At 41.2% G+C, this 13891-nt stretch overlaps 1 protein-coding gene across 2 annotated transcripts in view; it reads right to left on the bottom strand.

Annotated features, from left to right (window-relative positions):
* Nucleotides 1-13891, bottom strand: part of ASCC3 (activating signal cointegrator 1 complex subunit 3) — a 226427-nt gene that overhangs the window by 91036 nt on the left and 121500 nt on the right. For both annotated transcript variants that reach the window (XM_079971589.1, XM_079971590.1), the window contains exons 15-16: nucleotides 4339-4530; nucleotides 3778-4002 (exon numbers count right to left, since the gene is read on the bottom strand). In XM_079971589.1, coding sequence (XP_079827715.1) covers nucleotides 3778-4002; nucleotides 4339-4530 — 417 coding nt within the window. The remainder of the gene's footprint in view (nucleotides 1-3777; nucleotides 4003-4338; nucleotides 4531-13891) is intronic.

Here is a 13891-nt window from a genome sequence, read left to right as displayed (position 1 = left end):
TGACTGACTATTCCAGGGAGGGGTTATAAAATCGAGTGGGAGGGAAGACAGAATGGAGTATTGTGGAGGAGGGTATGGCTGGCTGGCTGGAGTAAACGAACAGGAGTATTCCAGAAGGGTCGACATTTTGTTGCAGGTTCTCATTGTTCTATTTCTAGTTTTCAGGCTGTGCATGCCATTGCTTATGCAGTCAAAATCCCTAATGTGAGCCACCAGCCATGATGTAAGAGAGAGTCGTTACCAGAGATACCAACAATCTCAAATCCATCTTGATTTCTGATTAAATTTCTAAAATCACCACAACAATTTACAGCGATTTTATCTAACTCATTTTTCCCATTTTGTTTTTTTAAACAGTGCATAGAGGGTGGGCACTCTGTGTGTTAAAAAGCTATTCTTAACACTCAAAAGAAAACAAACCATTTCTGCTGGGGTGTACCTGCTTACTTTGTGAACATAGGTTTCCGAAAGCGATCTTTTGGGTCTTTATATAAGACGCAGGCTACCTGATAATGAGTGATGTCTTCCACCTGAGGTTAACCACAAATACAATGCCTGTCTGCGTGTGGGACCTTCCTGTAGCAGCCATTGAAGACTGCAGTGGGCTTAACTCAGAAACGCAGCTCAGTAAAGGCATTTCTTATGGAAACTGGTGAGAGTTTGGTCAGATAACTATCTCTAAAATACTCTGTTCTCAAAAGTAGATACAAAGGGAAAATCTGGTGTTTCCTATTAGTTGGAGGTCCCTTCCGGATTCTATCCAGAAGACCCAACACCTTAGAACATTCCACATTACAACACTGTGTTGCATGTCCGACTTGCCCATCTTATTTTGAAAGCCTTTCTTTGTTTTAACCCTAAATTGGCCTTTAACAACCAAGTGTCTTCCCACTGGGACTGATAAGAATGCAGCAGTTTTAATTATGAGCCACTGAAGCATGGCCTTAAACCCAGCTTAGTGCAAGTGGAAGGCAGTTACACACTTTTACACACACACACACACACACACACACACACACACACACAGGATTTCTGATGTCCACTGACGTATGCCATTGTTCCAACTGTGGCAACCCCCACAGCCACATCAAATACCATTCTGGAGGCTTCCCAGTAGCTTTCGGAGAAGTGCAGGGTATTCCAATAGGAAGAAAATGGATGCAACATCTCTTTGTGTAATTTCAACAGAATTGAACATAGAGAAGCAGGTGGTACTAATTGCTCTCTGCGTTGCTTTTGCTTTTTCAAGCACCGTTAAACAGAAAAGCTGGTAACTTTATTAGGATTTCTCCTGATGACTCCAAAGCCTTTTCCCTCTGATTATAGCAAAAGCTAGTTAAGCAAGAATGGAAGATATTTATAATATCATCTGAACTGAAAGAGATAAATGACTGAGTTACAATCAAGAGAAACGAAAGACTTTTGTAATTGGCCTGACTTACAATTGATTTTCTGTAATCAAGCAAGTACCGATCTTTCCTGGCTTGTCATGTCAGCAGGAAAAGTCATGTCCAGTGTTCCAGAGTACATAAAAAATGATGGTTTCATGGCCCTGTCAGTGCTTCACACTTTTGCTTTTCAGCATTTTCAGTTACACCAGCTGAGATGCACTGCTATTTTCACTAACATAAGTTTATTAGAAATCATTAACACACTTCAACATTGACCCTCAGTTGTCGGAAACTGGCACAGTTCCTGACCATTGAAGATTAATTTTATGCTTACTGTGCACTAGATCTTTTAAAGCATAATTAAACTTTTACGAAAACGAAATTGCATTTTGGGGTGGCCAAAGAAAAATGAGTGTTCTAACTTTCTTTCTGCTTTTTTCTGCTATGGAAGCTAGATTGCCCCCTGTGGTCAATGTTCAAAGCAGTACGAGGCAGTCCATGCATGCCCATTGTCAAAATAGAGAGCAAAACAAAGGTCAGGACCAGCAGAGCAGTCCTTCACTTGCTTGTCTCTATTGTTGCCTCAAGAATATGGCATTTTACTGGAAGATTTGGGGGGGGGGGCGGGAATAGGAGAGTGACTACATCTGGGGACCAGGCAAACATTTGTCTTCTCCCAGGCCTTTGGCTACTTAAAAAATCTATGGCATTTAAACCATGTGTCAGGTGGCAGCAGTGATTGCTTTTGATTGTTACTGTTGTATGTATTTTGTGTTTTTGTATTGTAAACCATCCTGTGATCCTCAGATGAAGGGTGGTATAAAAGTAAAGGTAAAGTGACCCCTGACCATTAGGTCCAGTCGTGACCGACTCTGGGGTTGCGGCGCTCATCTCACTTTATTGGCCGAGGGAGCCGGTGTACAGCTTCCGGGTCATGTGGCCAGCATGACTAAGCTGCTTCTGGCGAACCAGAGCAGCGCACGGAAATGCCGTTTACCTTCCCACCGGAGCGGTACCTATTTATCTACTTGCACTTTGACGTGCTTTCAAACTGCTAGGTTGGCAGGAGCTGGGACTGAGCAATGGGAGCTCACCCCGTCACGGGGAATCGAACTGCCGACCTTCTGATCGGCAACTCCTAGGCTCTGTGGTTTAACCCACAGCGTCCCCTGCGTCCCTGAAGGGTGGTATAGAAATCTAATAAATAATAACACATCTCAGAGGACAATTGGTATATCTATCATACAAGGTAATACCAGCTTGCTAAATTTTTTGAAGAGATGTAAACATAATAAATGCCCTGTTGGTTCAGGTCAAAGGTCTAGCTACTCCAGCACTCATTTTGTGGCCAACAGATGACCCTGGGAGGTCCACAAGCAGGGCATGAGGACAGTAACCATCTCCTTCTGTTGCTCCCCAGAAATGGGTATTAAGAGCCATGCTGCCTCTGATCCTGGAGGTATTATATAATAATCATGACTAGCAGACACTGATGGCCTTTATCCTTTTCTTTTTTTAAAAAATGCATTTGTTCTACCCACAATTGTTTCAGATCTGAATCAACAGCACTGTGATGGGTACCTATATGAATCTGCACACTATGCCAACATAATCCTGACAAATTAGAAAACTGCTACTACAGCTTCTAATATTGGCTACTTCTTCTTGACCCAAGAAACACCACTCACAGCATTCTCATAGTCTAGGAGACTATGGGAAGGAAGCCCTCTGCAGTAGCCCAAGAAGCATAGAAGTCCACACTTGTGCTGATCCTCCCTCTTCTGGCTCTTATAACTTGACAGAAAGGTATGTGTCAGAATCCTAAAAAGAGCACAGTTTAATGGGGAGCTTGGAAAATGAATTGGCCTATCCCCTAGTCCTTCCTCATGACCCATCAAACTTCACACAACTCGCTTTTTTTGTTTTTACATTTGCATGTACAGATTGAAATCCACTTGAGAAAGGTTTGTACTGTACAAGGAGAATAATCAGGAAAAGTATAATCCCTTCTGGTAATATGTAATTATCTCCTTTTTGGGCCAACCTCTTACACACAACATGTTGGAGTAAGAAGAGCCATTAAATCTTCTGATGTGTTGAGCAGCTTTTAAAACTGCTTGAGAGCTGTTAAACCAGACTTGGTCTTATTCATAAAAATGGCTAACCACATTAAAAAAACAATTCAGTATTCTTGATTTAGACTTTACAGAGCACTGCTACATTTGCAAAATATGTTACCCAGTGTCACTACGCAAACCCCGAAACTATTTAGTGATGCTGTATAATTTAGGAATATAAACAGTACTGAATTTTCTCACATTTTACTCATATTGGTTTCAAAAGGGTCGTATGTATTAGCTACGCAGAATCGCTTAAGAAAACGTACCTCTGCATTCAAGTTGTCTGCCAGACTTTCAAGAAACTGGCTCTCAATTGGATTCTGCTGAGTAAGCAGGGTCAGGTAATGGCTGAGTTTGTCATGTGTTGTAATAATGACGCCTTCTCCAAATTTGTCAAACTGAGGTCGTCCAGCTCGACCAAATATCTGCATGACATCTAAAATTCCAAGGTCAACAAAGGAGCCTCTTTTTGCAGCATAGATCTGTGTTCCCTGGTTGACGAAAAGTTAATAAAAATTAACATAAACACACACGAGTCTAATCCAGATGAGCTGAAGACCAAAATTAGGCAAATACAGCAGGATTTCAGGAATGTACTTAAACTAATCCTTCCATAATCTGTGATATATTTAAATCTTTACTATCCAACCAGATTCCCAAAGGGGAGAGACAATTTTTTCAAGCGACCCCCCTCCAACATTACTAGATAATTAGCAGCATACCTTACCCCCACAAACCTACCCTTCCTTTTGCAAACAATGGTAAATGTATGACACTTTATAGATTTTTAATGTAATGGCTGATATGGAGAGAGGATATGCTCTTACCTTAATAATGACAGCATGAGCAGGAAGATTGACACCCCAAGCTAATGTAGCTGTACAAACCAAGACTTTTATATATCCACGAGAAAATAAGTTTTCCACCAAACTTCTGTCTTGCCGCAGCATTCCTGCATGATGAATACTGAATCCATCAGGAAACATTTCACGCATTTGCTTGTTTCTGGATCTTTGAACCTTTTCATGGACAAGTGAAAAAATAATATTTACATTAAAATACAATAATCCTGGCAATCCTTACAAAACTGCTTCCAACAACCACAGATAGGATGCAAATAAACTGCTCTTCTAATCACATTAGTGGTTTGTTATTGCTGTTACTGGAAATGGATATCTTTCATACTGTTAGTTCTGTATCCCTAAACAGTAAGGTAAAAGGTAAAGGACCCGTGGATGGTTAAGTCCAGTCAAAGGTGACCATGGGGTTGCGCTGCTCATCCTCACTTTCAGACCGAGGGAGCCGGCGTTTGCCCACAGACAGCTTTCCAGGTCATGTGGCCAGCATGACTAAACCACTTCTGGTGCAACAGAACACCATGACAGAAGCCAGAGGGCACGGAAATGCTGTTTTCCTTCCTGCCACAGTGGTACCTATTTATCTACTTGCACTGGTGCACTTTCAAACTGCTAGATTGGCAGAAGCTGGGACAGAGCAAAGGGAGTTCACCCCATCATGTGGATTTGAACCACTGACCTTCTGACTGGCCAGCCCAAGAGGCTCAGTGGTTTAGACCACAGCGCCACCCACGTCCTGTTCCCTAAACAGTACAGGCCATGAAGGCCAAATGGTGTAAGAGACAGTAAAGCACTGTTTAAGCCAAGTCACAGGGCAACTAGATGTTTTCTACTGCAGACCGCTCTGCAAAGAATTCCACCCTTGCAGTCCAAATACGCATTTTGAGACTCACTTCTTAATTTACTTCTTCTTAATATTTGTATGATGTTAGTGCTGCTGAAGTGGCTCATTTTAGGTCAGACTTGTTATATACCTTAATTCCTAGTAAGCTAGGAAAGTTGGATGTCATCTATAAATAACAAAGTCAAACTCAGAGCCGATTTACAGTGGATTTTATTTCAACAGGTCTACTTTGACAAACATTGGCTATCACCCTGTAACTTTAATTTTAATCTTGTAAACCATGTTGTGTGTCCACAGATAAAATAATAAACCAAATCAAGTCAATGGAAGTAACTCTTACAAGATCATTCTGATTCAGATGCCTGACTTATGTCTCAGACAGCAAAATCCTGCGCAAATTGAAGGTTTTACAAAGAATATTGGGATTTCATAACATGCTTGCGGAAATGAGCTCATATTTGTGGGCCAGAAACTGGGCATTTGCAATGCTTCTACAGAATTGCCAGATAGATGTATGCTCAAAGGGGCATTCTCGGGTCTTCCTTGAGCAGCGCAAGTAAAATACTCAGTGTAGAGGGTCAGTTAAAAGGTTTCTAAATATGCACAACTGCATATTTCAGTTGATGCATGTTTTGGAACAGAGGAATGGACATACAGATAGCATCCCAAAACAAAATTGTATTATTTCCCTCCAAAAGATTGGGTTATATTCAGATACTGAATAAATTTCAGTTACCAAATGATGTAGTTCATCTTCAAGAATGTTTCATGGTTAACTTCTGAAGAACTGATATATTACTAGGACACGAAACCTTCCTTTCCTGAGGTTGTGGGCAGTAAGAGGAAGCCCATTTTCCAGAACAAACATTTCATGTCTCCAGATTTCAAAGGCACATTAGGGACTTCTGCTGAAGACCTTAACATAGCCAACCAAACATTACGTTCAATTTACAGCCTGGGCTCAATTCCTCACTTCCTTTTCAGTAGCTTGTAAAGTATGGATGCGGGATTACAAATTACATTTGAAGGCAAAGAAGAATAAATCGAGATTTCAAGGGTGCTCTCTCAGGATTTTCATTAAAAAACATAAAACTGGAAAGACTGCTAAAGTAGACTTTGCTTCAGTGGTAACAAAGATAAAACATGCTCCAAATTGTTCCACCTCCTAAATGCACACAATCTAACCAACAAAACACATTCTGAAAAGACCTCCAAGTATAGGGAGGAATATAAATTCAATCAATCAATCAATCAATCAATCAATAAAATAAATTCAATGGTTGGTAACCAAGTCCCAACCTACATATTTCAGAGTTCTTTCAAAGGAAACTGATCCTCCAGCAGTTTGAACAATGCCTATTTAGCAACCTTGATTTAATGTTGTCCACAGTGCAATAATCTTACTGGACTTTCACTATTATTGTGTATAACCTTTAGGATTAAATAACAATTAAAGGCATTTCTGATTATGTTTGTTCAACCTTATGAAAACCAGGAGATTATACAAAATTACTATAATAAAAATCTGTCACAAAGTTCTAACACTAAAGCTCATCTTCTGAGGAAGTCTACCAACATACACATCCTAAGCTGCCAACTTAAGTATCTCCTCAGGCCATAGAAATTTCAGGCAGTGAAAAGAAAAAAGGGCATGGTTGGTGTAAGAAACAGAAAAGAAGATAATGATATGGGGTTCCTCACCTTTCCTGTCTGTTCTGTCCCCTGCAGGTGCTTCCTTGCTCCTCGACATCAGCTCCCAAGAAGGATAATTGTGACATTTTAGGCAATGGCAGATCACATTGCACCATTTCCAAGGAATAGTCCCTTCCAACTCTACAATTCTATGATTCTATGAGCTAGTGTAGCAAGAGTTGTTCATTGTTTCACAGTCCAAAAACAAATGACCCAAGATGGTTCATATGATGGTAGTCTCCTCCCCCCTAGTTGTTTTGCTTTAATGTTCTCATACAATCTTGCATGCAAAGAACAAAACAATGTCATAATGATGTATCTTCTCTCAAGCAGTAGCCAAGATAGATTAATTTTACTATTGACACTTTCCCTCAAAATACCTTGCAAAGGAAAATGTGCAATCCTAGAGTGCTGTAGAGATGGTGCGTCACAGGGAAAACAGAACTCATATATCAAAGGCAGCAACAATAGCCATCTTAATGCAGAATACAATGAATATGCATACTCTACTTAGGGGTATCTAAATAATAAATACATTTTAAGCTGATGTACTTTGGATTAAGCTGCTTTTCTCAATTTACTTGAGTACGATTAAACATATTTATCAGGTTATATCCATGCTGCCAGTGCATTAGTAGAAGAGACTTTCACTCATGCAATGGGACTTTCTCTTCCTCATTTCGCCCTGTGCACTCTCAAAAATTTGTTCCAGCGGGTTGAGGGAATCTCCACAGCAGATTCTTGGGGTGAATGGGGGCAGGGCTTCAGGGGGGAGGAGAGGCTGGGTAAACCCTGTTTTGTGAACTGAAGTCTGTTCTGTTTACACAACAGCAGCATTAGATACAACCCATTGGGTGGGAGTTAGCCCATGAGTCCTTTCAGCAGACACCCTGCCCAAGGACGGCCACTTGCACAACGTGGCTTTCCCCCTGTGCGCTCACAGTGGGGCAGCCAGGAGAACCCTCAGAGCAGGGGAAGGCATGCCAAAATGCTTGCCCTGATGGAACAATCACTTTAGTGAGATGTTGAATTCCTCCCATTATGTTATTTATTGTGGGTTATATTTAGATTAGTGGGAGGAGACCCTGAAGCGTCTGCAGGAAGGAGGAGGGGAAGTGATTCCTCATTCTTCCTCCATCTCACAAACATCTGCTCAGAAGTTAGGAAAATGGTGCTGGAGGGCTGCAGAGGGAAGGGCGAACCCACAAAATCCCCCCCTTCTCATAGAATCATAGAATTGTAGAGCTGGAAGGGGCACTAAGGGTCATCTAGTTCAACCCCCTACAAAGCAAGAATCTCAACTAACGCACCTGCTTAAAAACCTCCAAGGAAGGAGAGACCACTACCTCCTGAGGGAGTCTGTTCCACTGTTGAACAGCTCTTACTATCAAAAGTTCATCCTGATGTTTATTCAGAATCTCCTTTCTTGTAACTCGAATCTATTGGTTGGTTCCTAGCCTCTGGAGCAGGAGAAAACAAGCTCGCTCCATATGACAGCCCTTTAGATATTTGAAGACGGCTATCATATCTCCTCTCCTCCTCTTCTGCTAGATCTCAAACCATTTTGTAGAGAGAACTGCAAGGATGAATCTTATTCTATATTTATAACCAGTATTTCCTATGGTGACTTACCTTACAGGGCAGCTACGAGGAAAAAATGAGGTGGAGTAATGTATCTCAGTTCATATAAAGTAGTTACAAAATAAGTTATAAAAACGTCCTTCATAATATGCAACTAGCTGCCAATATACATGACTATAGTTAGATATCTAGTCATACTAGTAATCTATGAAATGAGTAACAGCAAATTTCATTATGCCAGCCTGAACTCTGTCATCCTATATGCAGATGCCATACCCATAGCAATATTAAAAGGTAAAGGAACCCCTGACCATTAGGTCCAGTCGTGACCGACTCTGGGGTTGCGGTGCTCATCTCGCTTTATTGGCCGAGGGAGCCGGCGTACAGCTTCCGGGTCATGTGGCCACCATGACTAAGCCGCTTCTGGCGAACCATAGCAGCGCACGGAAAAGCCATTTACCTTCCCACTGGAGCGGTACCTATTTATCTACTTGCACTTTGACGTGCTTTCGAACTGCTAGGTTGGCAGGAGCAGGGACCGAGCAATGGGAGTTCACCCTGTCACGGGGATTCGAACCACCGACCTTCTGATCGGCAAGTCCTAGGCTCTGTGGTTTAACCCACAGTGCCACCCGCGTTCCAATAGCAATATTAGGTGGGTTCGAAAATATGTAGTTATCTGCTTTTGAGGTGGTTATATCTTTCAAGAGAGTACATTTAAAACATTGACATCAGGAGACGGAGGCCAGCATCATCCAGTGGATGGAACATTAGGGTTGGATCCCTGATGGCAAGGTTCACAAGGCAGCCTCTGCCAGACTCAGATGTTCAGATATTACAGAGAAAAGTGACAAAGGGGGGGGGGGAGCTACTTGTGCTTTTGCTTTCCAAATTTTTACTGCACTTTGCAAAGGAAGATGTAAATGTCTCAGCTATAACTGAGATCTTACTAAGAAGGAGAGAGAGCAAGTCCCTGTGCTTCAGTTTTCTGTGCTTTCCCTCTTTTTCATTCAGCCTAAGATTTGTGGTCAACAAACTGGAAATGAGTTAAAATAGCTTACTCACAAGGCTGCTGTGCAGGGAAATGAGATTATAAACATCCCTTGCTAATTGAAACATTCTATGTAGAATGATAAATACAAACTGACCCCAAATAAATGGACTTCCAGGCAGGCTTACACAAGAAGTGGACAGGTGATTCTTATAGGACTATCCTACTCAGGTATACTCTGAAGTTCCACTGTGCTCACTGCCTAGTAAGTGTATTTAGAATTGCAGTCTTAACGTACTACATTTTGATCTACTTTCCTGTAGAACAGAAGGAGTGCTGGAGGATTGCATACATCCAGCCAGGTGCTTGTTAAATTCTTGCAAATATACAGCCAATTTAGGCACCTGACATTGTTGAAGCATAGAACTGGCACCAAAGAGACATTCATTAGTCCTCAATGGTGCTGTTTTGCAAGTTTCAGAGACAAACAGGTAATATACATAATCATTCAGTTGTTTTATACCATCAAGGCATATTTAACAGGGAAGTGTAAAAAGCAACTACACTACCTACAGGAAGGCATTGCCTTTATGTTATTTGGAACATCTGTTATCATTTATCACCATTGAGCATGTTTGAACACAATGGCCCAGGTTGGATGATCCTGGCTTAGTAACCAGAGATTCCAGTGTTTTCCTCACACAAGCTGCTTTGTGTGAGCTGTGATTAAACCAGGAAGTCTTTAACCATAGTTTCCCATTTTGTCTGAACCAGCTTCAGTCTTTAAACCAATTTCAATGGTTAAGATCCTGTCTTGTTCTGATGCTGGTGAGGATAGTTTCCCTGTTCAAGCAACTTATGGTTAATTAGAGACTTCTTGGTTTGATGACCGCATCCTGTGAAGGGAGGAATCAAGGGGCTGTGTGTGTGAGAAAGACCTCTGCAAATCTTCACTTAAGAAACCAATATATGATCATCTAAATACAGCCAATAACTGCAGAAAGTATTGACCTTGTTAAAATCATTCCATTTGTCACATTCCCCCTCTCACCAGCTTAAAGTAAGAATAGAGGAAAGGTTACTTTCAAAGTGCTGAGTGTAGAAAGTATATTGAAAAACATAATCAGAGTATAAACAAAGGTACTAATACTTTAAAAAATAAGATATTAAAAGACAGCAGCAAACCAGATTATATACTAAAAACACAATCAAATAAAAAATGTGCAACAACAAAAAATTCCACAAGGTGGCTCTCAATACTATATATATGTGTGTGTGTGTAAATATATATATATATATAAAATCTCATACATTTTAGTGTTACATTAAAATGTTTCTGTTCTGAAGATAATTTTCAGTTTAAAACTGATTCAAAACTAAAATGCTGGTTTAAGGCATGAGACGTAGAAGTACATTTTTTAAAACATAGTCTTCCTCTCCACCCCTCCTTTGCTTGGTGTGAACAGCTAACTCAAGGTTCACATAACAGATAAGTGGTTAGAAAATAAAAACATAGCAAACCTTTGTAAAGTTGCAGGTGGTAATTTATTTATAGATTGCTTCTTTTCAATCATCACACCAGCTCAACAACTTTGCTAAAAAACCAACTTTTGTGTTGGGATATTCACTTTTTGAAATATGGCAACAGAAGACTAGGGTTGGGAATCAATGAATGAGTCCTGTCAGTGGAAGATCTGTGCAAGGACTTGTGGTTGTACAATAGGGGTTCTCTTCTTTCCTCCCCCCCCCCATGCTCCTGAAATTGGCTTTGGTGTGGGGTCAAGAGAACTCCCGGAACAGCATGTAGGTGGAAGAGAGGGAAGCCAAAATGCCTTCACACAATGCTGACTTCCTCCCCAGGGTTCAAATCCCTACAAATGAAGCTCACTCAGTGACCTTGGGCCAGTCATCGTCTCTCAGCCTAGCTACCTCACAGGGTTGTTATATGAAGATAAAACAAACAGGGGAGAACAGCGTAGAAAACATTGAGCTCCTTGTTCCATGACCCTCATCCCTAGTCACTACTGAATTTACTAAAATGCAACTTGAAAGACTGTACAACAGCTGCCTGTGGTTTAGCATTATGTCCTAGGCATTCCTAGCCAAGAAATGTGTTTGTCTTTTAGTTAAATCTTAGACACTTACAGCAACTCCCACGGTACCCCGGATAAACACTTGCACATGCTTCTAGCCTCTAGGCATCTGTCCCAAGGTCTGTGCCCTGGGGAGCAGTTGCAGTAACAGTGGGTCCTTGCCCCTCCACCAGCTTATGTACCCTCACCTGATGGGGTGCATGTACACAACCTGAGACTTCTCCTGCACAGAAGGCATTACTGCTCTTCCCTCTTCAAGCCTCTCCTGGTTCTAGGAGACAACAGGGAGGGAAGTGGTGGGGAGTTAACTGACCCAACCCTCGCCTGAACAGCCTCTTCCCCCAACATGCCCATCTCTGACTCTGACGGCCCTCATCATTCATCTCCCCCTGCTGCCCTGGCTCCAACCTCATGGCCGGTGACAAACCCCATAAACGGCTGCCCCCCCTCTCCTGGATCAATCCCCTGGCCTCCTGCCTCCGTCACACGCTTGTCAGAGCCCTGCCGGTCCCTGACACATTATGTCTGAAGCAGGCTTTCAACTCTGATGAGCTGTTTTTTCTATAAGCCACTGTTTTCCAGATCCTGTCTCTCTGTGTGTGCGTGTGTTCCTTCTCTGTCAACTATTTCCAATTCTTAATGTTTCTGAAAGGGATTGACATCATCAATAATGCCTGAAAGCTTTAGTCGAGAATAAATTCCTGAGAGTAATTCTTAATTACTTACAGATGTCTGTTAATTCCTATGAGAGGTTTTATTTCAAAATTGAAAGGGCAGGTTGTCTCCTGTCAGGCTCTTAAAAAATCCACTGGCTCTTTATTTTGTCAAAATGTTATGCTACGTGGAATAGGAAGCTGCTGAAGTAAAATAGACTCTCTCTTCAATGTCATATTTCCCAGCATGAGAACAAAAGTAATTTTGTTTCTAAAACTTGAACGAGTTTCATTATTGACCGGTATCCAAACAAATTACAGTTTGTTAATGATTCATGGTGTGGGTTATTCAGAGTGAAGGGGAAGATATGCCTAAAACTATCCACATCTATCCACACATGCATGTATGTGTACATACACACTATCACTGTGGGTCTGCCTCTCTGCCATATGACTATTATGGCAGAAGAGTCCATGAGCCCCAATTAAGTCTGGGTGAAGTCAAGCCAACCATGTCCTGACAAAGCTGGGTTGCTCCTCTATTGGCAACCCATAAGACACAGAATTGAGGTTGGAAACAGAACTGTCTCAGGAACAGCAAAACCTATGACCTCCATATGTTGTGGACTATACTCCGATCATCTCTAACCACCAACCATATTAGCTGGGGCTGATGGGAGTTGTAGCCCCAAATATCTGGATGACACAATGTAGATAACCCCAGACTATGGAACGCCATCCCATCAGATGTCAAAGAGATAAACAAGTATCTGACGTTTAGAAGACATCTGAAGGCAGCCCTGTTCAGGGAAGTTTTTAATGACTGGTGTTTTAATGTATTTTTAAACTTTGTTGGAAGCAGCCCAAAGTGGCTGGGGAAACCCAGCCAGATGTGCAGGGTACAAATAAAAAAATATTATTATTATTAACAACAACAACAAAAGCAACAACAATAATAATGTAATGTCTAATTTATAATGTTTGGTTGCATATGTTTGAAGCTAGCAAATATCTGCTTTTAGCCCCCTTGCCCCATTGCTATAGTAAGAACAGAAAAATGGAAAAATATTGTAGAGCTGCACTTAAAGTTCCCATTGCTCATAATTTCATTTTTCGGATGGATGTGCTGGACAGTTCACAGCACAAGCCAACAATGAGGGAGGAGCAAAGGGCCCAAGGGTGCGCATCAGCAGGTTGCTCTTTCCTCTTTTGAATACAAGGTGGATAAGAACACAAGTTCGTTTGACCGCAGTGGGTCCCCCCCCCCAATCCCTAAACTTTATTCTACTGAGATATTATCTCATTTAATTATGCCAAAGATATTGCCAGAGTATAGATGGGAATATGAACAGTGTTAATTAATAACACCTCCTATATCTCACTCTCCTACATTTATTAAACACTTTTTTCCATTTTATAAGTTCATCTGCAGAATTTTGTAATTACCTGCTTAGCAAGACGCAAACCAGATTAACTTATCTTTTACTGAAAAAGTATTATTGTTCTCAGTAAGCAAATAAGATAATCCTTTTTTAAAAAAGTCATTTTCATTCAGAACATTTAAAAATAAGTCTTCAGTAAAAGGAATTCATTACAAGATTGCAACATGCTAAAATCAGAAGGGGAGGGGGGAAATGCAGAAAAGGATGAAATAGCAGAAAGCCCAGAA

The sequence above is a fragment of the Podarcis cretensis genome (genome assembly GCF_951804945.1).
Source record: "Podarcis cretensis genome assembly, chromosome: 3".
NCBI lineage: Eukaryota > Metazoa > Chordata > Lepidosauria > Squamata > Lacertidae > Podarcis > Podarcis cretensis.
The sequence above is the reverse complement of the archived record's forward strand: the minus strand, read 5'-3'. Positions and strand labels throughout refer to the sequence as shown.